Below are 25853 nucleotides of genomic sequence, written 5' to 3'. Positions count from 1 at the left end.
CTAAGTCTTATAGTCCACAACTCAGAATCAAAGTTTATAGCAGCTCACACATCTAATTCTAGATGTAGATCTAGTGAAGAAAGCGAATCGGTAGCTATCCTTAATGGCCTCTTATGGGCTGAATCTCAAAATTTTCAGAATATCATTATTGAAAGTGACAATATAAATGTGATCAAAAGCATCTCAGACAAAACTCATGAAATACAGTGGCAATCTAAAATACATATACAGAAAATAAATGAAATGAAACACAGGTTTGAAACAGTTCTTTTCCAATACACCAACAGGAAATTCAACACTCAAGCAGACAAGTTAGCCAAATGGGCAAGAAAAAAGAATATTTCCAAGACCTGGCAGAATGTTACTTACTTTCTTGTTAAAATGTACTGTAATAAGTTTTTAATCCCATGTAATGACTCTTAATTTTAATATATATACTCAATTCAACAAAAAAAAAAAACTAGAATGAATGAATCCCATGGCCCCCAAAAAACTCATAAAAGTCTAATTATATGTTCCTACAAAATAAAGTATTTCTCACAGCAGCAAACCCCTTAACCTCTTTCAACAAAAAAAAGACCTTAAAGGCAACCTCTTAAAGCAAAACTATCAAAGAAAACCTAAACTAGAACATAACAAGAACTCCATCAAAATTGGGCTCTCAAGAAAGAAATGCCATTTGAAAATTTGTAAGTTCTTATAAATCTTTAGACTCTCAGCCCTAAAAAAGTGCTTACAAGGTAAGGATCATAAAAAGGAAACACAAGAATGTTAGGAGGAGATAAGAAGTTGTTAAATATAGTGAGATGTTAGTTAGAGTTAGTTACCCTAACCTACCTATTAGCTGTTAAATCTTAGCTTTAAAAACTAACAAAAACCCTAGCTATCTAACTAAGTCATATTAAACGAAAGAAAGAAGTTATCTTAAAACTGTTCAAAATATCCTTATCCATTACCAAATATTACCAACTTTTAACCTATGGTTTCAAGAAACATTTTTAACTACTAGAATGTACTTTGCTTATATAGACTTCCAAAGTACTCTATTTGCTTATGTTTACAGCCAATCCTTGACGATTTGATGGTTTCTCTTTCTTACCCATAGAAGGTGGGGGGTTTGTTGGTGAAGTGTACCATTCACAAGTAGATCCACCTACATCAATATTTCATTAGGGGCATAACTATATCCCCTCTCTTATGTGTGTTAGCTAGATTTGATTATTCAATTAGACCTTCGAAACTTCATAAAAACAACCGCTATAACAGATTTATACTACGATATGTTATTTAACAAATTGAAATTAGAAGAATATAAAACTATAAATGCCTGGTTACTTACCTTATTATATGTCGTTACGATTGAAACATTATTTCAGTCATTTTTTTTTTCTTATCATTCATTTGGAACGATGAAAAGTTGTATATGTTATCCCCATTGTAATTGACGATAATTAACCCATATACAATCTCGTCGTTATTCGGTTATTGCTTAACTTAGTGACATATTACTTAGCACCTACTAAAACTAAAACCAACCAATATAACCCAATATCTTAATGTTGCATCTAGCTAGTTAGAAGCATAGAGCTAAGTAGTGACATGTACTAAAAATAATGTAACTTTATGTAACAAGCAAGAAAAAGCATTTGTCAAGAGTTGTTTGTTATATATAAGTTAATAAAATAAAATCCTTGTTTAGGAAGTAGTCATTCACCTAACTATGAAAAACGACTTGGCAGCTAGCAATACCCTATTAACCTCTTCTCCATCTCTCTAGATCTTTATAAAGATGCATTCATGTCATTCATTTTAGAGTACATCTCAACTACAAGTGTTACTATTAGAAACCTCTCTAGCTAGAGAAAGAAAGAAGAGATAACAAGAATTATCTCGAAACCCCAAGCTCCTAAGAGAGACAAAGAGAGATGGACTCATTTATACCATCATGGGTTCGAGTTCTAATTCTAATGGTTTTCTTCTTTCCAGCTCTAATTGAGTGTCGGGTTCGTCACTACAAGTTTAATGTAAGTTTTCATTATCGTATGTTCACTTATGTATACGTGTGGTTTACGATATTTTACAAAAAAAATGGAAAGGGTTTTGACTACCTACTGAGCTTACTCTTTTCGGTACTTTACGTTGTATTATTAGTTTAATCTACCAAAATGGTTTTACTTATCTATTTTTTACCCTAGGCAGCCAAAATTTTGAAGGTTTAACCAAGCTAGTGAACAATAAGAACACTTACCCATTTCAAGTGGCTAAAAGATATCTAATTTTCTTCATATAACTTTATTGGTGAATATTTAAGGTCTAGAAACAAAAGATAGTAGTGAAAATATATACATACAATATATTATTTTTTTGTTGAAACTACAATATTTTCTTCTTGTATACAATTATAGATTCAATCAACAACAAAAAAAACTACTTAGACCAAGATGTTTCACGAGTTTGGATAGGTAAGGAACTCCAACCTCCTAGAGACATGTGGCTTAGTCCCATTAGTTCCAAGAAATTATATTATTATTATTATTATTATTATTATTATTGTTATTATTAATATTAATATTAATATTAATATTATTATTATTATTATTATTATTATTATTATTATTATTATTATTAGGTGGTCCTTTTAAGTTAGTGGAAGGAGTAGAGGATTAGTTAACATGTCAAATGGTTGTTGGGCTAATTTATGCAGGTGGTATTAATGAACACAACAAGGCTATGTTCAACAAAGCCCATAGTTACTGTAAATGGGCAATTTCCAGGGCCCACTTTGTATGCAAGGGAAGGTGATACTGTCCTTGTCAAGGTCGTCAATCATGTTCAATACAACCTCTCCATTCACTGGTAAGCCCAAGTCTAAGCCCACTAAATTTGAAACAGCCCATTGGGATGGATCCATTCCATCTCTTTGGAAGTTTGATGGGTAAAACCAATATTACTATACCCAACCCCAACCTCTATAGAACTAAACTTGCTAAACCATTAGGAGGTCGGCTGAGAAATTATGATGGTTACCTATAGAACTTTGCGTGCGTGTTTTACTTAAATTTGGTAACATTGGGGTTGTTGCAGGCATGGAATTCGACAACTACGAACGGGTTGGGCTGATGGGCCAGCTTATATTACGCAATGTCCAATTCCACCAAAGCAAGCTTACACCTACAACTTCACACTCACAGGCCAAAGAGGAACACTTTGGTGGCATGCGCATATCTTGTGGCTCAGAGCAACTGTTCATGGAGCCATTGTCATTCTGCCCAAACGTGGCGTTCCTTATCCTTTTCCCGCTCCTCACAAAGAATCAATTATCGTCTTAGGTAGATACCATGCTTGAATATCGAGTTCGAGATACACCTAATTCAGATCATGAGCTATGGATTTGATGGTTTTTTTATAATATATTTTGTAGGTGAATGGTGGAAATCAGATGTCGAACAAGTAATTAACCAAGCCTTGAAGTCTGGTTTAGCACCAAATGTATCGGATTCGCATACAATCAATGGCCACCCAGGACCACTTTCTACTTGCTCTTCAAAGGGCTCATTACCTCAAAGTAATTAATCATACTAACTTCTATACACAACCCATGCGCGTATACTCTATTATTTGGTCAGATAATATGGTCTATACAATATTATTCTAACTTTCGAACTTCCCAACTTGTAGGTGGATATACATTACAAGTAAAAAGTGGTAAAACATATATGCTACGTATTATCAACGCTGCTCTCAATGAAGAACTCTTCTTTAAAGTCGCGGGCCATCAACTGACAGTCGTCGAAGTAGACGCGGTCTACACCAAACCCTTCAAAACAGACACTATTGTCATTGCACCAGGTCAAACCACAAATGTTCTTCTAACAGCTGATAAACCCTCTGGTAAATTCTTAGTTGCTGCTTCACCTTTCATGGACTCCCCTATAGCCGTCGATAATGTCACCGCCACCGCCACCTTACATTACGCTGGAACCACCACTTCATTGACCACCACCCTCACTAAAACACCACCACAAAACGCGACTCCAGTTGCTACAAGTTTTGTCGATTCGTTACGGAGCTTAAACTCGAAAAAATACCCAGCCAAAGTGCCTTTAAAGATTGATCATTCTCTTTTCTTCACATTAGGGCTTGGCGTAAACCCTTGTAAATCTTGTTCTAGTGGGAATAAAGTAGTAGCCGATATAAACAATGTCACCTTTATAATGCCAACAACTGCTCTTCTTCAAGCTCATTTCTTCAATATTAGTGGAGTTTATACCGATGATTTTCCTGCTAATCCACCCCATAAATTCAACTTTACGGGTAACTTGACGACTTCGAATATGCAAACAACAACAGGAACAAGATTATATAGACTTCCTTATAATTCTACAGTTCAACTTGTTTTACAAGATACAGGATTTATATCTACTGAAAACCACCCACTTCATCTTCATGGTTTTAACTTCTTTGGAGTTGGAAGAGGAATAGGGAATTATAATCCTCAAACAGACCCTAAAAAGTTCAATCTTGTTGATCCTGTGGAAAGGAACACCATTGGAGTGCCTTCTGGTGGATGGGTTGCTATTAGATTCAGAGCTGATAATCCAGGTAAAATTATATCCACATTCCTAGGATTTAGAGTAATCTTGCATTCTGGATCAAAATATCGGAAGGAGGCGCCTTTAACTCTTACATGAGACGCCTTTAACACTTATAGGAGACGCCTTTAAAACTTCCCTATATATATGTTAATGTTTTCGTGTGGTATTCAGGTGTTTGGTTCATGCATTGTCATTTGGAAGTGCATACGACATGGGGACTGAAGATGGCATTCATCGTGGACAATGGTAAAGGACCAAATGAGTCTCTTCTACCACCTCCAAGCGATCTTCCCAAATGTTAATAATTCAAAAGAGATTGAAGTTCTTGTGAAGTCGAAGAATAGTTTTGAGGGATAATCAAACTAAGTGAAAGAAGAAAGATAAAACGGAAACGAAGAGAAACACCAAAGAATGCAAGGGACGATAAAGGAATCAAATTGGAGAAATTTCAACTTTTTCCCCTTTTTTCCATGTATTAATTATAAATATCAATATGATTGTATTTTATTTGAATTTACACAATAAAATTTCAAATACGTATCATCATCTTATTCATGTCTAACGCAAATTAACAATAAAAAAGAGATATATGGTAAACACGTAAAAAAACACATAAAATGAATACACAGTTATAGATTATTGAAATATTTGACTGAATCAATTACTAATACAAAAACGATACAACACTAGAAAAAAAATACAATTGTCCCATAAGAAAATCAGTCCAATTAATAAAGAAATAAGAAAACATTATTCATTTGGTGGGTTCAATATATGGAGATTTGGGACCATCCACATTTGGAGTAGAGGCTGAGCTTCTTCAATTACTCTCATATGTTGCTCTCTATTGATACAAGGTTTAGTCTTTATGCTACAATATTCACACCTCTTTGAAAACCACTCAAACTCCTACACCAAAAGAAGAGTTAATATTGGCCACCATAGATGAATAGACCCCATTTGGCTTTGATATATTTAAGCATTTTGGTTGGCCAATCCATTTACTCGAGTATGCATATGCAGCTATATTTTTTTTTGTTGAACTAGCTTTCATAGATTAAATAACAGTGTTATTACAATATTTATTAACTAAAATACAAAGTACATTCTTCCACTCTCGTGTTTTTCTTCCTTGCCCATTTAGCTAATCTGTCTGCGTTGGAATTGAGTTCTCTTTTAGTATACTTGAATTTCACCACTCGAATTCTTTTCTGCTTTCTCGAATTCTCTGGATGTGGATTAAAGATTGTCAGTGTAACGTGTGATGTTTATTGTGAAGATGTTTGATGAGATTGAGATGGTTACACATAAATTTATTGTGTGACATGGATAATAAATATGATCTAGTAAACCCTACTCTCCATTGATACCCAATTGGGTGATATGTCTCCATCACCCACATGACACAATACCTAACTATTTTTCTTAGTGGCAGGCAATCTAAATAGCCAATCATAGACTTTGGGCACACTTCCCAACCCTCAAATGTTGAGAGGTGTGGCAGTTCTACATCATTTTTTAAGAAACAACAAGCCATATATCTTGTTTTTTATGCTCTTGAATTTGGAGGTAGCTTATATGTTAACCTTACCAAATTGTTCTTGCTTAGTATAATGAGGGATAAGAAATTCAAATTTTGAAATTTTCTTTCTTCAGCCAAAATTAAAAATCCAATACCACCTAACTAAGTATTCTACAGTATCATTTCTTCGTAACGAGAATTATTTATGAAAAACAATTATCTTTTTATTGTAATACTTATACTGGTCTAAAATATTAAAATTCTTAGACAATTCAAATAAAAAAATAGAATCAGAGTTCATTAATCGTAACTCCAGATATAAACCAAACTACCTCACGTGAGTTATTATTAAATTGAACGAATCCATACTATTAATGTAAATTTAAACACTAAATCCTAAATTTTGAATGTTGAACTTCTATTAATTATCTCCCGAGGCCAAAAAGTCTTTGTAAGAATGTAAAGGTCGTCAACATTAGTAGGAGAATTGGTCACTAGTACACCTATGTGATGTATTGGGACATCGAATAACTTTCAATTGTTTGAATTTTATGTCCCTATATGTATTTCCAACATTACGTACTCTATCATTTTTAGATCTTTAAAAATAATAAACTTTATGAACTAGTTTGTAAGGTAAAAGAAAGATATCCTCGTAATGTTGATGTTTGAATACACTTCATAGGTCGTTATAGCAATAACCACCTACTAATTTCATGCACTTGGAGAGTATCACCTTACCAAAGAAAAAGACCGACATCCTTATAACGGTCAATGGTGATGTCCGAGTAGGCCTTACAGGTTGCTATAGCAGCAGGGACCTATGTAATTTCCTCGGCGTCTTGTTAGAGCTTAGTCATCTTACAAACAGATACAGGTATTCTTATAACGGGAGTGCTACATGTACAAAGTCCTTGACAAAATTCATGACTTAATGACTCATTTTCGCTAAAAGACAAAAGTTGATCAAAATTTTTCAAAATTTGACTTTGATCGGGACCGTTCACTTAGCATTTTTTCAAGAATCTTGTCAGAGATTACATGTACCTATACCATTTCCCTTTCTCATAATGATGAATGTAATACACTTCATAGGTTTGCTATACCCTTCAGCAGCAGCAATCAAGTAATTTGATGGGCCTCTAGAGTGTTGAAATAGAGAGAATGAGAGAGATATTTTCTGGTTGAGAAAGGAGATTCTTTTTGTTTGATGAAATAGTGGCAGGGGCGGTGGAGGGGGACCAGTTGGTGGTGGTGGAGAGGTGGTCCCACCTACACCATTTGCTATAACTGGGTGCTAAATCTGACCATTCAACGTCCTGAGAAGTTGGGACCGTACTACCTGGTAAACCCCACACGTGTAAGATATTTTATCACATAAATAAAGGTGATGTGATATACTGGAAAAATTCTATGAAAAAGGGGATGTTTCCAACCAATGTTGTGTGGTTTTACTTAGGGCCGCGGTTTTGGGAATAAAGAAAATTCTCCGGAGAATAAATTCTCGAGAGAATCCAGATTTTTTTTAAATTCTCCGGAGAATAAATTTTTATGGGGAATACAGAATACATTTTTTTTGAAATTTCTCCTCCATCTCATCTATTCTCCCTGCCACTTCATCTTCTCGACACCTCATCATCTTCTCCGGCGAAAGTCGCCGGCCGGGCGACCTTCAAACATAAATTTTTAGCCTCTTAGCAATAAAAATAAACATAAAAATTCAATCTTATTTGACTAGTTTTAAGAAAAGTCTTTATTCCCCGAAAAATTTTCTTTATTCCCCAAAGTCGCGGCCTTACTTAGTTACTTAAACCTTATCAATTAAATAAAATTTTTTAGTGTGCTAAATTTGCTCCCAAACTCCAGATTCTATCATTTGACCAAGGATAAAATCGGATTTCAATTGCTAAGGTAACCATAAATAAAATGTACTGAAGATTCAATTTTAAATTCTTTAAGTTATATCTTTTTTTTAGTTAAAACTTCAGAATTTATACTTTTTTTTAGTCATAAACCTAAATATTTGAATTGCTAAAATTGTTGCAAGGTGTTGTAATGTTGTGGCAAAGTATTGGAAAGTTGTAGCAAAGTGTTGGAATGTTGTTGTAAGGCGTCGCAAGTTGTTACAAATTTAAAAAGTATCCAGGGAGTTGAAGAGTAAAAATTCTTTTTCAACAAAACGAAACTTTATAGAAAATTTTGACCAATTTCTCTTTGGCCAGCGCTTTGGGGAAAGCTAAATAGTTTCCGGGGTGTGAAATTTTAAAGGGAATATGCAAAATTTCGAAAAGTTTCCGGGGAAACATATTTTATGGGGAATATGGCTCAAAATAAAAAATTTTCCCCCTCACCTCCCTCCACCTCACCTCACCTCCCTCCACCTCATCTCACCTCCCTCCACCTCATCTTCTCTCTCTCTTCTCCGATAGGTCCGCCGGCCGGAATTTTCCGGCCGGCGACCATGAAAAAAAAAAAAAAAAATTTTTTTTTTCTCTCACACCTCTCTCTCTCTAAACTCCGGCGAAGGGGGTTTCCCTTCGCCGGAGTTCCGGTCTGTTGAAGAACAGACCAGTTCCGGTCTGTTCTTCAACAGACCGGAACTCCGGCGAAGGGAAACCCCCTTCGCCGGAGTTTAGAGAGAGAGAGGTGTGAGAGAAAAAATTTTTTTTTTTTTTTTTTTCATGGTCGCCCGCCGGAAAATTTTCCGGCCGGCGACCTATCGGAGAAGAGAGAGAGAAGATGAGGTGGAGAGAGAAGATGAGGTGGAGGGAGAGAAGTGAGGTGGAGGGAAAGAGCTGAGGTGGAGAAGCTATTTTGCTTTCCCCCTACATAAAATTGTCAAACAAAATTGACCAATTTTTGACCAAATCTTCACACCCCGGAAACTATTTAGCTTTCCCCAAAGCGCTGGCCTTTCTCTTTTCTATAACAATAAAATTTTTACCTTAAAAATTTTAATCAAATTGTTAAGTTTAGTAAACAAACTATACATTTAACAATTTATTAGCGGGTCCTAGAATGATCTCTTGAAAGCTATTCTTTCTTAGTGAGTGGATAAAATCCAAGTCGGATACATATGCCATGTCTTATCCAAAATTTTCGATAATATATTGAATAAGTGTTACGAGGAAGGAGTCCCGTTGACTTAGTAATATTGTGACTAAAATGGTGATGGGGGTCTATTTTGTTAAATGAAGTCGGTCAAATATTTCATGAAAGAAAATGCTTTAGACTGTTATCATTGTTAGTGTTAGTATAATATTCTCAAATTGGTGACCACATCGCTCAGGTTTTCATTGAAGATTAGACACATCCTGGTGGTTGCTATAAGTTTGGTTCAAATTTTGACCAAATTTGTTTTCTCAAATGGTGGAAATATAGTTTCCTCTATAACAAATTTTGAGATCATAATTTCTAAGTTTTTATCAAATGGAGGCGAAAAATAAGTTTGTTCCTTTAGGGGAAGGTAACTACTGCAGTAAAAATTTTCATAATATTTGTCTAATTGTTTTGCTATTATTAAAAGAAACAATCTCCCTCCCAAATGAAACAACTTGTTAAAAATGGTTAAAATCGTGGCGCGAGTATCCTGTTTTTTTTTTGAAAATCGGGAGTATCCTGTTATACAGATTAGATAGATTTTTTTGCAAAACTGAGTAAATAACTTTCAACAAAAAAAAAATACACTGAGTAAATAATCTACTTTTGGACAAAAACCTAGGAAAAGACATCTGTTAAGTCAAAAAATATGTTCCATAAATTAACAACTAAAAAGTCCCAATCGACATTAACATAGTTTACTTTACAGTAGAAATCCACCGGAAAAATTAAACTTATCAAGCACGTATGTGCTAAGTTTGTGGTCCTCCAACTCAAGGATATAATGTACTGATCCTCTCCACTTATTGTGAAGAGAGCAAAAATCTAAGGTCCAAAATTCGGGTCAATACACCAAATGAGCCCAACCCGGGATAATAATAGAAATAAAACTCAAAAGTTGAAAATATTCTTTTAACCTTATAAGAGAATCCACATCCCTCTGATATCCCTACACCATTTCCAGCTCTCTTTTCTCTCTTACTTAATTCACAAAAAACGAGACGGGGTCCCAACCATCAAATCACTCTTACAGCTGAAATTTAATACAACTAACATTTATTACCTACAAATTTTTTTTTTCTCTCTTCATTTGTCTGTTAAACAAAAAAACTGGAAGCACTCTAAAGGAACTTATTTATGCACTTATACCTATGTTGGTGGCAAAAGTAGTAGTTCGATAAACATTTTGTAAGATGTTTTAGTATAGAAGTTAGGTGTCTTGATTTTGTAAATAAGTTTAGTTCTAAAAAAATTTTCATAACACTTTTAAACATAAACTTAATTGTTGGGAACCGATTATAAAATATTTTTTTGTTAGATTTTTTATATTTGAATAGAGTTTAAAAAAAAATTATTACTTATACCTGTGTTAGTTGTAAATTAAATAGTTAGCTAAGCATTTTACAAAATGTTATGAAAATTCTGATGTGAGACATGCACAAAGTAGTAGTTAGATGAAGATTTTATAAAATATTTTAGTATAGATGTTAGGTGTCTTGATTTTGTAAATAACTTTAGTTCTCAAAAAATTTCACAACACTTTCGAATATAAAGTTGTTTGTTGGGAACATTTTACAAAATGTTTAGTTTCTATCTCGTACATTTTTAGATCTGAATAGAGTTTGAAGTGATATTATGTCTGCACTTATACTTATGTCGGTGACAAAATTAGTCGTTAGATGAGCATTTTGTAAAATGTTTTAGTGTAGATGTTTGGTTTATTTATTTTGTAAATAACTTTAGTTCTGAGAAAAAAAAATTATGCTTGCACTTATACTTGTGTTAGTTGCAAATTAAATAGTTAGCTGAGCATTTTACAAAATGTTATGAACATTCTCATGTGAGACGTGGACAATGTTGAGAATGTTTATACAGTACATGATAATGTTTGAAACAACTTTTGAAATGTACTAACATAACTGTATTAGGTGTTGTTTGTTTTTTTTTAATGTCTTGAATTTGCTGAACTGAATTTGCTAAATCTGAATTTACTAAATTATTTTAAAATTTTGATGTTTGTTTTTATGTCTGAATGAATAAGTCTGAATCATTATTTTGACATTTATACCCTTATTACATGTTCTTAAAAAACATAACCTAAACCCTAATTTCTCTCACCCATGCCTTCTTTATAAAAGAAAACAGAAAACCCTAAGCTCATGTTTGGCGCGCGGGAATGGTGTGGGAATGGAATGTGATTCCCGGGAATCACATTCCAGATCATTGTTTGGATTGCGGGAATGGTGTGGGCCCGGGAATGTGATTCCCTCAAAAATAGGTAATAGCAAACCCAGGGGGAGGTGGGTTTGTGATTTCCATTCCCCTAGAATCACATGTATTAATATTTATTGACAAATATATCCTTAACGAAATATTGAATTACCAATTTTATATTTTTGTAGGATTTGGTATTAATAAGTACTAGTTATGTTTATGAACAAAATTTAATTTCAGATAAATTTCTATTTAGGTTTACGAACAAAATTTTATTTTAGATAAATTTATTATCTTTAAATTTTAACCCTTTGATATATCGTGTTATTATTTCATATCTACGAATTTGAAAAAATAAAACTGATTTTAATATATATATCAAAGTTGATGTGTATATTTTATGCTAAAAAAAGGTTGATGTGTATTTTATGTAGTTTAAGTAAGGGTAAAAGTGAACTTTTACAAATATTTACATTCATATTCCTATACGAACCAAACACCTAATTAGGAATATGTTAGGAATCAAATTCTCATTCCTGGTCAAACCAAACATCAGACTACAATAATATGATTCACAGGAATCACGTTACGGGAATGTGATTCACAGGAATCACATTCCATTCCCGCGCGCCAAACATGGCCTAAAGTCTTTCCTCCCTCTTTCTCATCTCTCTGTGGCTTCTCTCTCTCTTTCTCATCTATCTGCCGCCTCTCACTCTCTCACTTTCTCATCTCTCTATCGCCTCTCTCTAACACAAGCCCCCTCCCTCGAACGGAATACATCCGACAATGGGTTACGTCTCTCTTTTTCTCTCTCTCTCTTTCTCTCTCTCTTTCAACTGATCTTTGACGAAGTTGAAGATCTGGCGAGGGTTCAAAGGCGACGACCCTCGCCAGATCTGGTGGTTTTTTGTTTAGTGCTGATTATTTGTGGTGGGGGTCGGCATCTGGTTTTGGTGATGGTTGATTTTGGTGATGGTTGGTTCCTGATGTGGTGGCGGTTTGATTCATGTTATGGTGTGGCAGTCTAGTTCCTAATGTGGTCGAGAGGAGTTTTGTACCTGCTTTAGTGGTGGTTTCAGTGGGTGGTGGTGGTGATCTCATTTGTGGTGGTGGTAGTAGTCTTAGTGGTTGTGGACAACTCGGTGGTGGTGTCAGTAGTGGTGGTGGCGGTTTCAATGGTGGCTGTGGTTGTCGGGGTGGGGGTTTCAGTAGTGGTGGTGGTGGGCTCGGTGGTGGCGGTGCTAAATAAAATAATGACTGAGAATTTTACGGGGGTATAACCGGTATTTTACGGGGGTATAACCATGGACTTTTGTTTTCAGACTTGTTTTGAAGTCTGAAAAATATGGGCTACTTTTAAGCCAATTCAAACAATGACCTAATTCAGAAAATATTTTAGATTTTCTTAAATAAAAAAACAAACATCTGAAATCTGAATTTGTCCCAATTCAGATCTCAGATCTGAAAAGTTAAAAAAAAAACAAACAACACCTTAACCTCTAGGTTTCAGAACAAGATCGGAACAATCATGTTTCAGTTCAAACTCTTTATCTTGAAATGCAGTCTAGTTTCATGAACATTAGGTCGAATGTTTGTGCTAAATTATATTTGTTAAGAATATTTTACAAAATGTTGATATTTTATCTTGTTCATTTTTCAATCTGAATAGAGTTTCAAATGAATTTTTGTCCGCACTTACACCTCTGTTAGTGGCAAAAGTAGTAGTTAGATAAATATTTTGTAAAATATTTTAGTGTAAAAGTTAGGTGTCTTGATTTTAAAAATAACTTTAGTTCTGATAAATTTTTCATAACACTTTTAACATACAGTTTTTTTTTTTTGAAACATTTACAAAATGTTTACTTTTTTTATCTTGTACAATTTTAGATTTGAATAGAGCTTCAAGTGAAGTTACGTCTGCATATTGGTGGCAAAAATAGTAGTTAGATAAGCATTTCGTAAAATGTTTTAGTATAGAAGTTAGGTGTCTGTATAACAAAGGACATTTCACGAAAACATGATTGTGTCTGTATAACGAAGAAAAATAAAACGACACATTAAATAAAAAAGTGAATACTAACGGTGTTGGAAGTATACGAAATGTTGTTTATATTACAAAAAATGTTTAAAACATTTGTAACAGTGTACTCAACAGAACCATAATCAACAGGCGAAATCTTCAAAACTTGTACGGAATCGAAAATGGTAGAGAACTATAAGATTGTACATCGGCCAAGAGCTTTTCGTAAAGCTTTGACACCACCGAGAAATGTTGAACCAATATCAATAAATATTTCGCTCCAAGATTCAGAAACACGCATTTTGTCATTCTTTTGTGAAGTATCAATTGCTCTATCCTTTTCAATAGATATAAAATGTGCAAGTGGAATCAACACATGATTATATGCCTACAGGAAAGACAAAATGCACAAGACATTTGTGTGAATGCACTCGACAACTTGTTAAATGTTTACAAATTTGGGAAAATGTAAAAGACATAATATTTGAAATTAAGTATTATGTTAATAACACAGTATAACAACAAAAATATTTAAGGATTAAGATTTATGTTTAAAACACGACAAAAAATGTTCACGAAAATACCTTTGGCTGTAACGAAGAAAAATGCACAAGAATCAACACATAATTATATGCTTAGGGGAAAGACATAATGCACAAGACGTTTCTGAGAATGCACATGACAAATTTGTAAATGCAAAAGACAAAATATTTGAAATTAAGCATTATGTTAACTACACTACAGAAAATATCGAAATATATTTCAAGTGCTCAAAACATACGTAAAAGTGTTTAAAACACCAATCATTTTTGTAAAAAACAAAATCTGATTTATGATGGTAACATCTAAAAAAAAAAACTAAAGCATTTTTTAGTTTGCTCGCTGCATTAACATCGTATTAACAACATATTTTAAAATGCTTAATGCACGAGTCAATTTGTCTGTTAAAAACCAACATATGCAAAAAAAAAAAAACGTAATTCTAGAGAGAGAAATCGAAAAATAGATATGAAGTTGTACGTTTTGATTTCTTAAAAAAAATTGTATATTAAGTATTTTCATAGTATTGTTTTTAAAATTATATGGTGTGGAAGTAAAACCAAGAAACTTCATAAGAAGATTGAACCTTATAAGATAAAAAACACCAAGAACAACCACACCAATGGAGCTTCAAATAACTAGATTTGAAAATTTATATGTTTATCTCTCTAAAACACTATGAAAACACCCTAAAACCAGATTTGGAGTTTCTTTCAACTTCCATTAAAGAAGATAAAAGATGATAATTGCAGATAAAAGAGTAGAAGAGTGAAGCTGAAGATGTACCTTCAAGGAGAAGCAAATATGACGAAATTTTTCGGCGGAATACAATATCCAGTCGCAAGTTTGGAGAGGGAACAAATAATTTTTGTTCAGGTGTTTTAGAGAGAGAAAGTGAGGTAATGAGTTTTAGAAAGAGAGAGAGAATGAAAACGAGAGTTAATGATTAATGGTTGTATGTATATAAGGGTAAAGGAGGAAATATGAAACTATAGAAGGTCTTAGAGATGCGTTTTTTGGAGGAGTGGTGCCTAGAGATCCATATTTGGGTTTGATTTGGGACAATATTTGAGTATTGGGTTTTCTGTAGGTTATTATTCCGGGCTGAGTTTTATTTCCTATTTAGGCCCAAAATTTGGGTTTTTTACCAAAATTTTCTATTGTGAATTGGTTTTACATTGGATGATCACAAACTTAACACAGTATCAAAGCTAGGCCCACACGTGGTAGGATTAAAAGCCACACGTACTCCACATCATCCGAAAAGAAAAATACGTGTTAGGCTAACCACGCAACACGTGAGGGGGCGTGTGACAATAGTCCCACGTGGGAGAAGGGGTAAACTAGTAACCTAAAATATAATGTATTGGTCATTTCCAATTGATTTTGAGTTGGATGACCACAAACTTAACAGTATGAACATTATGACTAGTTTCCAATGTAACAAGTGAAACTATCTTTAGCTCCCGCCTTCACGTTTTTTGGGTTGTTAACCGACACCGTTGTATGATAAAAATCATTTTCAGAGTGATAATAAAAAGTCGCACATCAATGTACTTTTGTGTAAGAAAAATATGTCCGCTTTGATACTTAAACCCCTGTTGTACATAGCATATTCCTTATTTTATTTTCTTGATGAATGTAGGCATGTGCCTAATATTTATTAAGAATTAGGATTTAACACAATGTTAGCTTTGTCTATCGCCAACTGATTTACAATGCAATTAGGGATATTAGGTTATTCCCAAGTCTCATTTAACTTTAAATTGAACGCAAATTTTGCAAGTATATGAGCTACTTGGTTCACTTTCCACGGGAAAAGGAAACTTGCAAAGTGTCGAAGAGGGTACTTGCGATTTTGATATCTGCTACAATGTTTCGTATCTTCTAAGGAGGTCTTGCTTTTATCCGAGCAAGCATCAACCACAAGCTTTGCATCACCTTCAATAATACACTTCCGACAACCCCTTTGATTAGCTAGATGTAAGGCTAATCTTGCCGCCATTGCCTCCGCCTCTAATGCATTCATCGCCATCACCACTCTAGATGTGGCTGCTGTGAATGACCCATCACGGTTTCTTGCAACCGCCATTATTGCTGCTTTACCATCTTTAAAAGCGGCATCAAAGTTGAATTTCGTCACTTCAACCATGGGAGGAGTCCATACGTCATGTCTCTCATTTGTTTCTGTCTCCATTACATCATCATGTTCAGTCTCATTCATGGAGAAGTCATTCATCATGTTTATAGCTTCCCGAACAACCATTGATTTACATGGATTGATCCCTTCAAATACCATCTTATTCCTGGCTTTCCACAAAGACCACAAGGTATATATCCTTGTCTTAATCGAGCCGTCAGTGTCTTCTCCTGTTAACCACCCACTAATTATGTCGATGAAACACATCGGTCCTTCCATGTTAAGTGATAATTGAGGACAACTCCAGACCTCCTTAGCAAGTTTACAACTTCTAAAGATGTGTTTAATATCTTCTCCTTCTTCATTACAAGTAGAGCATACCTTTGAAGCTTCATCATTAAATCTAAGGGCCCTTAGTTTAGTGGGCAGAGCCTTATGTAGTAATCGCCAAAGGAAGAATTTTACCCGCGGAGCCACCTTCAATTTCTTCCAAAATCTATGCCAAGTTAGACCATTAGGCAATATGGAAGTCTGTGATGAAGAGGGCAAGTCCTTCTCAATAGACTTATAAAGTGATTTTGAGGAGAACGACCCATTTTCCGTATGTATCCACAATAATTTATCTTCAGTAATTACTCCATTCAATGGAGTCTGCATAATGGCCCGAACTGAAAGTTCATCAAATTTAGTTTCAATCAACTCCTTCTTCCACCTGTAATCCTCATCAATAAGCTCATTCACCATCTTCAAATCTGAAGCCTCCTGTTCTTCATGTTTTGGACCAGGTTTAAACCCCATAAGGTTTGGCAATCATGGGTCCTCCCAAATTCAAATGCTTGTCCCGTCACCAACCGAGAAGCACATGCCTTTTTTCATAACATACCTCATTTCTAACATACTTCTCCAAGTAAAAGTCATGGGCAACTTAGATGCATACGTCCAAAAGTTTGTATTTTTGAGATATTTCGCCTTTAGAAGTTTCACCCATAGTGCCTCAGGCTCCGTATGGAAACACCAAACTAGCTTACCCACCAGAGATTTATTAACCATACCCATATTTCGAATACCCAATCCACCTTCTTTTTGACTAGCTTGCAATTTCTTCCAATTTATATAGTGCATTTTAGGATTGTTTGTATCATGCCCCCACCAGAAATTTCTTTGATGTTTTTCTATTTTATCAACAACCCCTTTAGGAGCCAAATTAGTTGACAGAAAATAGATCGGTATAGATGTCAATTCACTCTTCAATAAAATCGTTCTTCCCGCATGGGAAAGAGTATTTCTCTTCCAACCCGACAACTTCTTCTCAATCTTCTGCAGAAGAAAATCATACGATGAGATTTTGTGCAAATGAGTTCCCAAATATGTGTCATCCTTCTTCATCTCTTTAACCCCCAAGATATTTAACACCATATGTTTTCTGTCTTCATCACAATTAGCACTAAGCTGAACTGAAGATTTATGATAATTAATTAATTGTCCTGAGCAATTAGCATATACATCCAAAATATTTTTTAGTTGACTAATATTAGCTTCTGATGCTTTCCCAAAGAAGAAGAGATCATCTGCGAACATAAGATGACTAATGCTCGGAGCCAACCGATTAACCTTAAGCCCATTATATAACCCAATATTTTTAGCTTGTACAACCAACTTTGTGAGCGTTTCAGAGCATAGAATGAATAGATAAGGGCTGAGTGGGCATCCTTGTCTAAGTCCCCTCTCACTTCGAAAACAATCCTTTGGTCTACCATTCAACAAAATAGAGAAGGACGCAGTCGACACACAATTCATGATTAATAAATGGGTATTAGCAATAATTTTGTACCTTCTGAGAACATCGCTTTAGAATTTCCAATTCACCCGGTCATAAGCTTTTGCCATATCCACTTTCAAGGCGAAGGATCCATCTTTTGTCGAGGTGTGAGCAATAGAATGAAATACTTCTTGTGCCACGATCATATTATCTGATATTTGGCGTCCTGGGTCAAATGCATTCTGAACAGGTGATATGATTTTTCCAGGGATGGACGTAATCTACAAGTCAGGATCTTTGTAACCACTCTATATAGAACATTGCATAGAGAAATTGGCCTGTGGTCGATACGAGTTTCTGGAACCTGCATCTTTGGTATTAGAGTAATAAATGTATGATTTAAAGAACTTGGTAGTTTACCCGTTATGAAGATTTGTTGAATCTGATTAGTTACATCATCACCAATCAAATCCCAACACTTCTTATAAAATATTGCCGAAAAGCCATCAGGTCCCAGAGCTTTGCAAGCCTTCATTCCTTTAAATATTTCCCAGACTTCATCCTTGGTAGGGGGTGTCGAAATCATCATATTTTCCACAGCTGAAAGAGGATTATCTGTAAGAGAAATTGCTTCTGGGAAATCCGAGATCGGTTCTACTCTAGAAGCCATGAAAAAATGATCAATGAAAGTGTTAGCCATTTTTTTGGGTCAGCAGACCATGTGTGATCTGCCAATTTTACTGCATTGATACTATTTTTCCTTCTTCGATTCAGAACCGATAAGTGAAAAAATTTGGTGTTTCTGTCATTATCAAGTATCCAATGTTTCTTTGCCCTTTGGTGCCAAAAACTCTCTTCCAATTTCCTTAGAGTTGACAGTCTATCCGCAACTATTTTTTCTTCATTTATATTTTCCTCACTTCGTGGTCGATGTTGAACTTCTAATAGTTGACCTTCCGCCTCTTTAATTTGCTCGAATAGATGTCCGACTCGACTTTTGCTCCATTCTTTAAGTCTTTTTGCAATCGTTGGCAATTTTTTGATAAATCCCCCACGTGTCTGAGTCCAACAGTCCTTCATCATATTCTCAAACTCGTCATGTATAACCCAACGGTCTTCGAAGCAAAAAGGTAATGCTCCTCTAGTTTTTCGGCTTTGTAGTATTAAGAATAATTGGAGCGTGATCACTATTGAATCGTGGTAGGTGTTTAACCTGAGCATCCGAGAATCTAGCCCTCCAATCTGGACTAGCGAGGACTCTATCTAGCCTCTCTCTGATGTGTTGTTGAAGCCCTCTACCATTTGCCCAAGTGTACGCCGGACCCGAATACCCAACGTCTAACAAGTTACAATCAATAATCATGTTACAGAATTGTTCTGCAGCTTTTCTATTAAAACCTGAACCTCCCCATTTTTCAGCATCTGAAGTTACAACATTAAAATCACCCATAGCACACCAAGGCTCACAAATTTGTGCACTGAAAGTTCACATAAAATCCCAGAACTTACCTCTGCCATTGACACAAAGAGGTCCGTAAACTGATAATATGCTCCATTTTTGTAATTGACTGATATCACTTATTCTGACATGAATGTGATTTGAAGAAAAAGAGATGATTTCAATGTTTACTACGTCGTCCCATAATAACCACAGGCCCCCACTAAGACCAACTGCCGGCACAATAAAGTAATTCTTATAAATTAATTTTTTGATCCACATATCTGAAGATTTCTGCGATAACTTAGTTTCAGACAAGAAAACTATAGAAGGTTTACATTGCTCGGAGGAATGAATTCACAGACAGAATAGTCGGAGCATTCCCCATTTCCCAACAATTCCAACTTTGTATAATCATCGAGTTAGCGGTCTTGAAGGGCTGGCCGCCTCTACCCGAATATTCACTAAGTGATCACCATCATATTTACCTTTCTTGCTAACTTCTTCATCCGACTCTTCGTCCGCATATTCCTTATTTAGGTATCACATAATATTAGATGTTTTTTATATGGTAAACAATCCAATTGTTCACTAACAAAAATGTGTTGGACCTTATTCTTTTTCAAATTCGATAAATGTTAATTGATCGTATATTTCATTATAGTTCTATGATTCAAATTATCATTTCCTAATTGATCCCTTTGAATTCCATATTCGAAGTTGCGATTGGATCTATTCATTAAAAAAATCGACTCGATACATTTCTTATGTACCAATGGGTGCTATACTGGATTTGAATCAAATTTCAGATCAATCTATATTGATTGGCTTCCTCCATTATATTGTTGCTAGCAAATACCACTATTTTTGGTTTTGGATCTTCCAAGTCATTCTCCCAGGAGATCCGGACCGATTTTTTGTCACATTTTGTTTGATTAAGTCTTGCATTTGTGCATAAAAACTGTTGTACATACCAAGGAATGAAATGTCGATTTCGGTGAAAATTTCGGTCGGTCCAAAAGTGGAAACGTTTCGGTCTGTGTAGAAATTTTAAAAATTTGCATAAATAAAAATAGTTAGTTTAGGGGTTGATATGCAATTAAAGCAGTTAGTTTAGAGAGTTAATTCAAATTTTAAACCCTAACAACCTGAAAACAGTTAGGTTAGGAGCCTAATTGGCAATAGCATAGTTAAGTTAGAGACTAAATTGAATTATTTAACCTTAATAACCGTAAAACAGTTAGGTTAGAGACTACTCTACAAAACATAGTAACAATTGGGAGTTAATCTAAAATAACACAACAACTACATCTTATGTAGTAAAAATGGCCTCCCGAGTCCGTTCGTTTAGGTTGTCTGTTTACCCGTCCGTAATACTTGCCCATAATAAATATGAACCATTAAATGTTTAGAGTATGATGATAGTGTTAGATAAGATTCGACTATGACATATAAGCCTTGAAATCTAAAGAAGCCTAACCCTTTTCTTTCCTCTTCTCTTTGACCCTCTTCCACTCATGTCTCTTCTGATTCTCATCAAAGGCGAATCCCTAACCCTTAATCACAATCGATGTTTTCTTCTCTTCTGATTTTTCTCTGAGAAACCTCTTTCTAGTTGATGATCTTTTACCTTTGGTGCTTTTAATTTTGTTATTGTTCACTAAGTTAATGAACTTGGTGACTTTTTTCTGACGAGTTATAATGTATACTTGGTGGTTGACCGACCGGTGCCCGATATGTCCGACTAGAAAAACGGACACATACAAAAAAAAATTTAGAGAAAAATTGAAATGCCTGTCCGTTTTGTCCAGTTGTCTGAACGGACAAGTATGAGTTGCATCCATTCTGCCCGGACCGGATGGGTAGTCGTCCGTGGACAACCCGTCCTGACCGATTCCCACCCCTATGACTTAGACAATGGTTGGACAAAATAGTGACTTCTGTAATATGTGTCAAGCCCTAATTTGTTACTGCAAATTCCACTTAGACCTCATTAGAGAGAGAGAGAGAGAGAGAGAAAGAGGTAATAAAGAAAGATTTTACTTTTGGCTGTAGCACCTACAAACACTATACCTTCCAATCACAAGCACCCACCTCTAACGCACTTTCTCTCTCTACTCCCCACAACTCTTCCACCTGAGACCCCGGAGATCTCTCCCTCTCCCTCTCTCTCTCTACTCTCTCGTTGCCGCGGACGAAACCAGTTTCTCTTCAGGCTTTCTTTCATCCCCATTCAGTAAGAATAATTTTTTTTCAAATTTACGTTGAATTTCCTCACTTGGGTTTCTTTTCTTCAGTTCAAATAACTCTAGGGTTTTTTATATCTTTGATTTTTACCAAATCATTTAGCTTCTTGTTCTTCACTTTACCGAATGGCATCTTAGAATTGTAGCGAAAAGGTAAAAAATCTCCCATTTGTCTTCGATTTTCTAGCTGGAATTTAGTTTTGTTTCATAAAATTTCTCTGGGTTTTGCTCAATTTCTTCTTTAATTAGGTGGTGTGAGATCTAATTAGGGGTTCAAATGTTCATATTTTAAAAGAAAGATCTCTTTTTTTTTTTCATTTTTGTAGATTTCCTTTGAATTTGTAAAGTTGGGGGGTATTTAATCTAGATTCTTCATATTATTGTGCTTATTCAAAAAGGTATTCTGATTCCCTGCAAATGGTTTTTCATTTAATACCACTGAAACCCTAGTAAAACCTCCACCTCTCTTTCTCTATCTCTTTTCAACTCCCTCCTTGTTCCAATAATTTAATCATTGAATCTACTTTCCTGATTTTCAATTACAAACCCACCCACCACCCAAACACACAATAGAGAGAGAGAGAAAGATGATTGAATTTCCATATTGTATAAACCATATCAATTCTCAGTGATTTGCTCTTGAATTTTGAATAGATGAAGTGGGAAATGGAAATCCTCTCTTCTACATCCAACCAAAATTGGTTCTTTGAAGAGAGCAAGAACACAAGATGGACAAATGAAGAGAACAAACTCTTTGAGAGAGCTCTTGCAATACATGATAAAGAAACACCGGATCGATGGCAAAGAATTGCAGATATGATCCCTGGAAAATCTGTCATGGATGTAATGAAACAGTACAACAAATTAGAAAATGATGTTAACTATATTGAAGCAGGTTTATTTCCAGTTCCAGGGTATTCGACTTCATCTTTTACGCTAGATTGGGTTAATAACCACCGTGGTTTTGGGTCGTTTGGACTCGGTGGGAAGAGATCTTCCTCAAGTGGACCTTCTGATCAAGAGAGGAAGAAAGGAATTCCGTGGACAGAAGATGAACATAGGTACTTTTCCTTCAAAAACCATCCTACCTTTATGTATTGTATTATCTTCTAATGGTGAAAACTAGTTTTTGGATCTAAAAACGATTCAACCCACGAGAAAAATTGCATAAACATGAAACCAAAGTAATGAATTAACTCATAAAGACGAGTTTTTTCTAATTAGTTGAGAGTAATGTGTGAACTATAACTAAATCATATGCTTAGTTTCGGGTGGTTTGGTTTCGTCTTAATTGTTGACATGGGTTTTGGATGCTAAATTCTGCAGGTTATTTCTCTTGGGTCTTAAGAAATATGGTAAAGGTGATTGGAGAAATATATCTCGAAATTATGTCATCACTAGAACACCGACTCAAGTAGCGAGCCATGCTCAGAAGTACTTTCTTAGGCAGCTTACGGGTGGGAAAGACAAGAGAAGATCGAGCATCCATGATATTACAACTGTAAATTACGCAGAAACTACTGCTAATCGGGCCCAACCCGACAACAATGGACCTTGTTCGCCGGATCAATCTGCTCTACTTTTTTCACAGTCTAATATGGGAATCTCGCCGAAAGCAGTGTTTGATTGGAACCAGCCCAACGGTGAAGGGATGAATTTCAGTCAGACAAATGGGAACCTATTTGTGCCATCTACATATGGGATGAGTTCATATAGCATAAAACATCATGGACAAAATCTTCATAGAGGTGCTTTTCATGGTTCTCATATCGCGTAAAGATGGTGGCAATGATTCTAAGCTCTCAAATGGATTAGAAACTAAATCTTAGTCTCTGTTTAGTAGTTGGATTGTTATGTCCATGTTTGTTCTATAATTCTTCTGTAAATATGTTGGTACTTACTTGGTAGAAGGTTCTTAGGTAGTTTATAGTCTTCGAAATTTGAGCTACGATCATATTGTGCTACAAAACTCAAAATTCTTGGACCTTTTATCAAATTGAAGATTCTTGGATTTTGCTTATGGTTGTTTTAGAAATTGCTGTAGTGGTTATGAAATGGAATGTGAATTTGCTTGTGGTTCTGAATTCTAATCTCTGTTTTTTCAGTGGTTGAATCTTCCATTGTGGGAAGACTTTCTTGAGATTACTTGGCTGTGAATGTAAAGTATGTGCCCAAACCCTAAACCCAATGGTCTCTTTGCTTTTCCAATATCTAACTCACATTGTGACTTTTTTTTTTTACAAGAACAAAGAATTTACCTTTTCATTAGGAAAAACAATATCTTGACTATCTCATCATATGAAAATTAAAGTTTATTGAGTTCTAGTTGATTTAAGAATCTCTCCAAAAATGGAGGAAATATTGAAGAATCTTCTTCCTAACTAAGTGCTTAATTTGATTTAATCAATTAATTATTTGATAAACAAATAGTTAGTATACAAGTATCACTTTATGTCCTTAAAAGTATTTTTAAAACCAATCATTTTTATTTGTAACTTTATATGGCTCTTCAAGTTGGATGCCAATCAAAACTTTCATTCATTGGCTCTTAAAGAACTTTAAAAAGGAATTGCCTTTTCTAATTAAAAAAAAGACTATCTTTCCACCTAATACAACAAAATGCAACAACAAAATAGAGTGGAAAAGCTTTTTTGTTTTATACAACAAACAATCTTTTTTTTTTTTTTTTCTTATTTACCCACTTGCCACCTCCATTTTACGAAAAACCCGTCTTGTTTGGTTGGTAGTATGTGTTGTTTTCTATTTTACAGATAGCAGAGGTCGAAACTTGGTATTAGAGTTTGTATTCCTCTCTAAGAGCTACACGAACTTCTACCCAAGAAAAAATTTAAAATGTTTCAGTTGTAAAATCATGTTAGTTATGTTGTAATTCAAGAATAAAATGAAATTGTAAACAACTTGAGTTCTTGACTTATTTGTTTGTTTTCTTTGTTATTTGCATTTGTTGTTGCTAGTGCTGCAATTCTTGTTGTTTTTCTGCAACTATAATGAAAAGACAAATTGCTTACCCATGTCCCTTCCATTATATTATTAATTTCTAGGTCCCACCTTTTGTGTGCAGAAGATAGTAGTTCAATGCACCTCGTGAGAAAAATGATCATTCATGATTCATCCTTATAAAAAAATTTTAAATTGAAAAACATTAACTACCCACTTTCTTTTGAAAACAGTAACTTTTCTCCAACTTGTAGAAAACAAAAAACCAATTTTACCCCATGAGTAAATCAAAACAAAATTATTGAACTTTTAGTCAATCTTATAATCATTTGAATGATATGCTGATTCTTCCATCTTCAAATTGATTAAAAGGAAGAAAAGGGTATTTGTATAGTTAAAGTTTAGCTTACTTTAAGTATGATTAGAAGAAAATCTTGTAAGAGAAAGAGAGCCATCTATGTTTAAGGTGATTCCATTTAGTTTCTTACCATTTAGAAGAAACTGTAAATGGTTAAATATGAATATCAACATCAAATTTCTATTTTTATCATTTTTATTCACCTCCGGTACTAGTGGTCCATGGTGGTTGTCTGCAACATAAAATTTCTGCCTCATGTTCATCCATGGCAGATATTTGTCTCTTTGAGGTTAATCCATGGATTCAATTAAACCTTTTGTAGGTCACTCCTACCACTAAAATAAAGGGTAGTTTGGTCATACAACACAAATATGTTTCGTACATGTGCCACTTCTTCATTACAATAAGCTAAATTACTCTCAGGGCCGTAACAGAAAAGGTTAACAAAAAACGAGAAAGTAGCCCAAAATAACGCTTAATATAAGAATCATTTTTACTGATTAAGGTCTTTGATATTTTATCGAATGATATAGGAATATGCAAATGTGGAGTCAAATAATTACTACGAAAACAATAAGCAGACAAGCCTCATGTATAGTCTAGTTCAACAAAAAAGAAAAATTCCTCATGTATAGTCTTAATCATGCTTTCGTAATGTCAAATCGTTAAGGAATTTTCATATCGGCACATGTCACAAGTAAAGTTGTCTAACATAAGGGCTACAAAGAATTGAATAACTTTGTTGGTGCATTCAATTTTAGATTTTGAAAGATTTTTAGTATTTTACACCATTGAATTGAGACTAGAGAGATAACGAATAATCTAATCTAATGAGATTTAGTTCACCAATCATTAAAACCATGTAGCAGAATTTGAAGCTAAGATTTTTATTTGCTTACATATAAGACTTGTTTAATGTAAGAACCAGATGCCATTAAAGTGGAAAATCATTCAAACAGAG

General features: G+C 34.6%; 2 protein-coding genes across 3 annotated transcripts; both read left to right on the top strand.

The window, feature by feature from the left end:
* The first annotated feature begins 1277 nt into the window (after positions 1 to 1277).
* On the top strand, positions 1278 to 5141 carry LOC147550015 (laccase-4-like). The gene is made up of 6 exons (XM_086670027.1): positions 1278 to 2024; positions 2705 to 2856; positions 3085 to 3329; positions 3422 to 3565; positions 3679 to 4602; positions 4767 to 5141. Exons 1-6 carry the CDS (start codon positions 1926 to 1928, stop codon positions 4895 to 4897), a joined length of 1695 nt encoding a protein of 564 aa, XP_086526153.1. The 5' UTR covers positions 1278 to 1925; the 3' UTR covers positions 4898 to 5141.
* A 16158-nt stretch (positions 5142 to 21299) lies between these two features.
* LOC147550014 (transcription factor DIVARICATA-like) lies at positions 21300 to 23666 on the top strand. 2 transcript variants are annotated; one of them, XM_086669297.1, is made up of 3 exons: positions 21300 to 21566; positions 22231 to 22637; positions 22903 to 23666. In XM_086669297.1, the coding sequence occupies exons 2-3, from the start codon at positions 22231 to 22233 to the stop codon at positions 23351 to 23353; spliced, it is 858 nt and encodes a 285-aa protein (XP_086525423.1). In that variant the 5' UTR covers positions 21300 to 21566; the 3' UTR covers positions 23354 to 23666. The 2 variants fall into 2 exon arrangements, with proteins under 2 accessions (XP_086525423.1, XP_086525422.1); XM_086669296.1 differs by lacking the exon at positions 21300 to 21566 and having other exon boundaries at positions 22089 to 22637.
* Positions 23667 to 25853: the final 2187 nt, after the last annotated feature.

Source organism: Eschscholzia californica, unplaced genomic scaffold (assembly GCF_041429995.1).
Source record: "Eschscholzia californica isolate CP2 unplaced genomic scaffold, dmEscCali1.0.p SCAF_3, whole genome shotgun sequence".
Classification (NCBI taxonomy): Eukaryota; Viridiplantae; Streptophyta; class Magnoliopsida; order Ranunculales; family Papaveraceae; genus Eschscholzia; species Eschscholzia californica.
The sequence above is the reverse complement of the archived record's forward strand: the minus strand, read 5'-3'. Positions and strand labels throughout refer to the sequence as shown.

What these genes read in the sequence shown, in the direction of transcription:
- LOC147550015 (XM_086670027.1), top strand. Translation starts at nt 1,926, where the DNA reads ATGGACTCATTTATACCATCATGGGTTCGAGTTCTAATTCTAATGGTT. An exon ending in TTCGTCACTACAAGTTTAAT is followed by an intron (nt 2,025 to 2,704) that starts GTAAGTTTTCAT and finishes TAATTTATGCAG; the next exon opens with GTGGTATTAATGAACACAAC. An exon ending in ATTCAGAGCTGATAATCCAG is followed by an intron (nt 4,603 to 4,766) that starts GTAAAATTATAT and finishes TGTGGTATTCAG; the next exon opens with GTGTTTGGTTCATGCATTGT.
- LOC147550014 (XM_086669297.1), top strand. Translation starts at nt 22,231, where the DNA reads ATGAAGTGGGAAATGGAAATCCTCTCTTCTACATCCAACCAAAATTGG. An exon ending in TGGACAGAAGATGAACATAG is followed by an intron (nt 22,638 to 22,902) that starts GTACTTTTCCTT and finishes TAAATTCTGCAG; the next exon opens with GTTATTTCTCTTGGGTCTTA.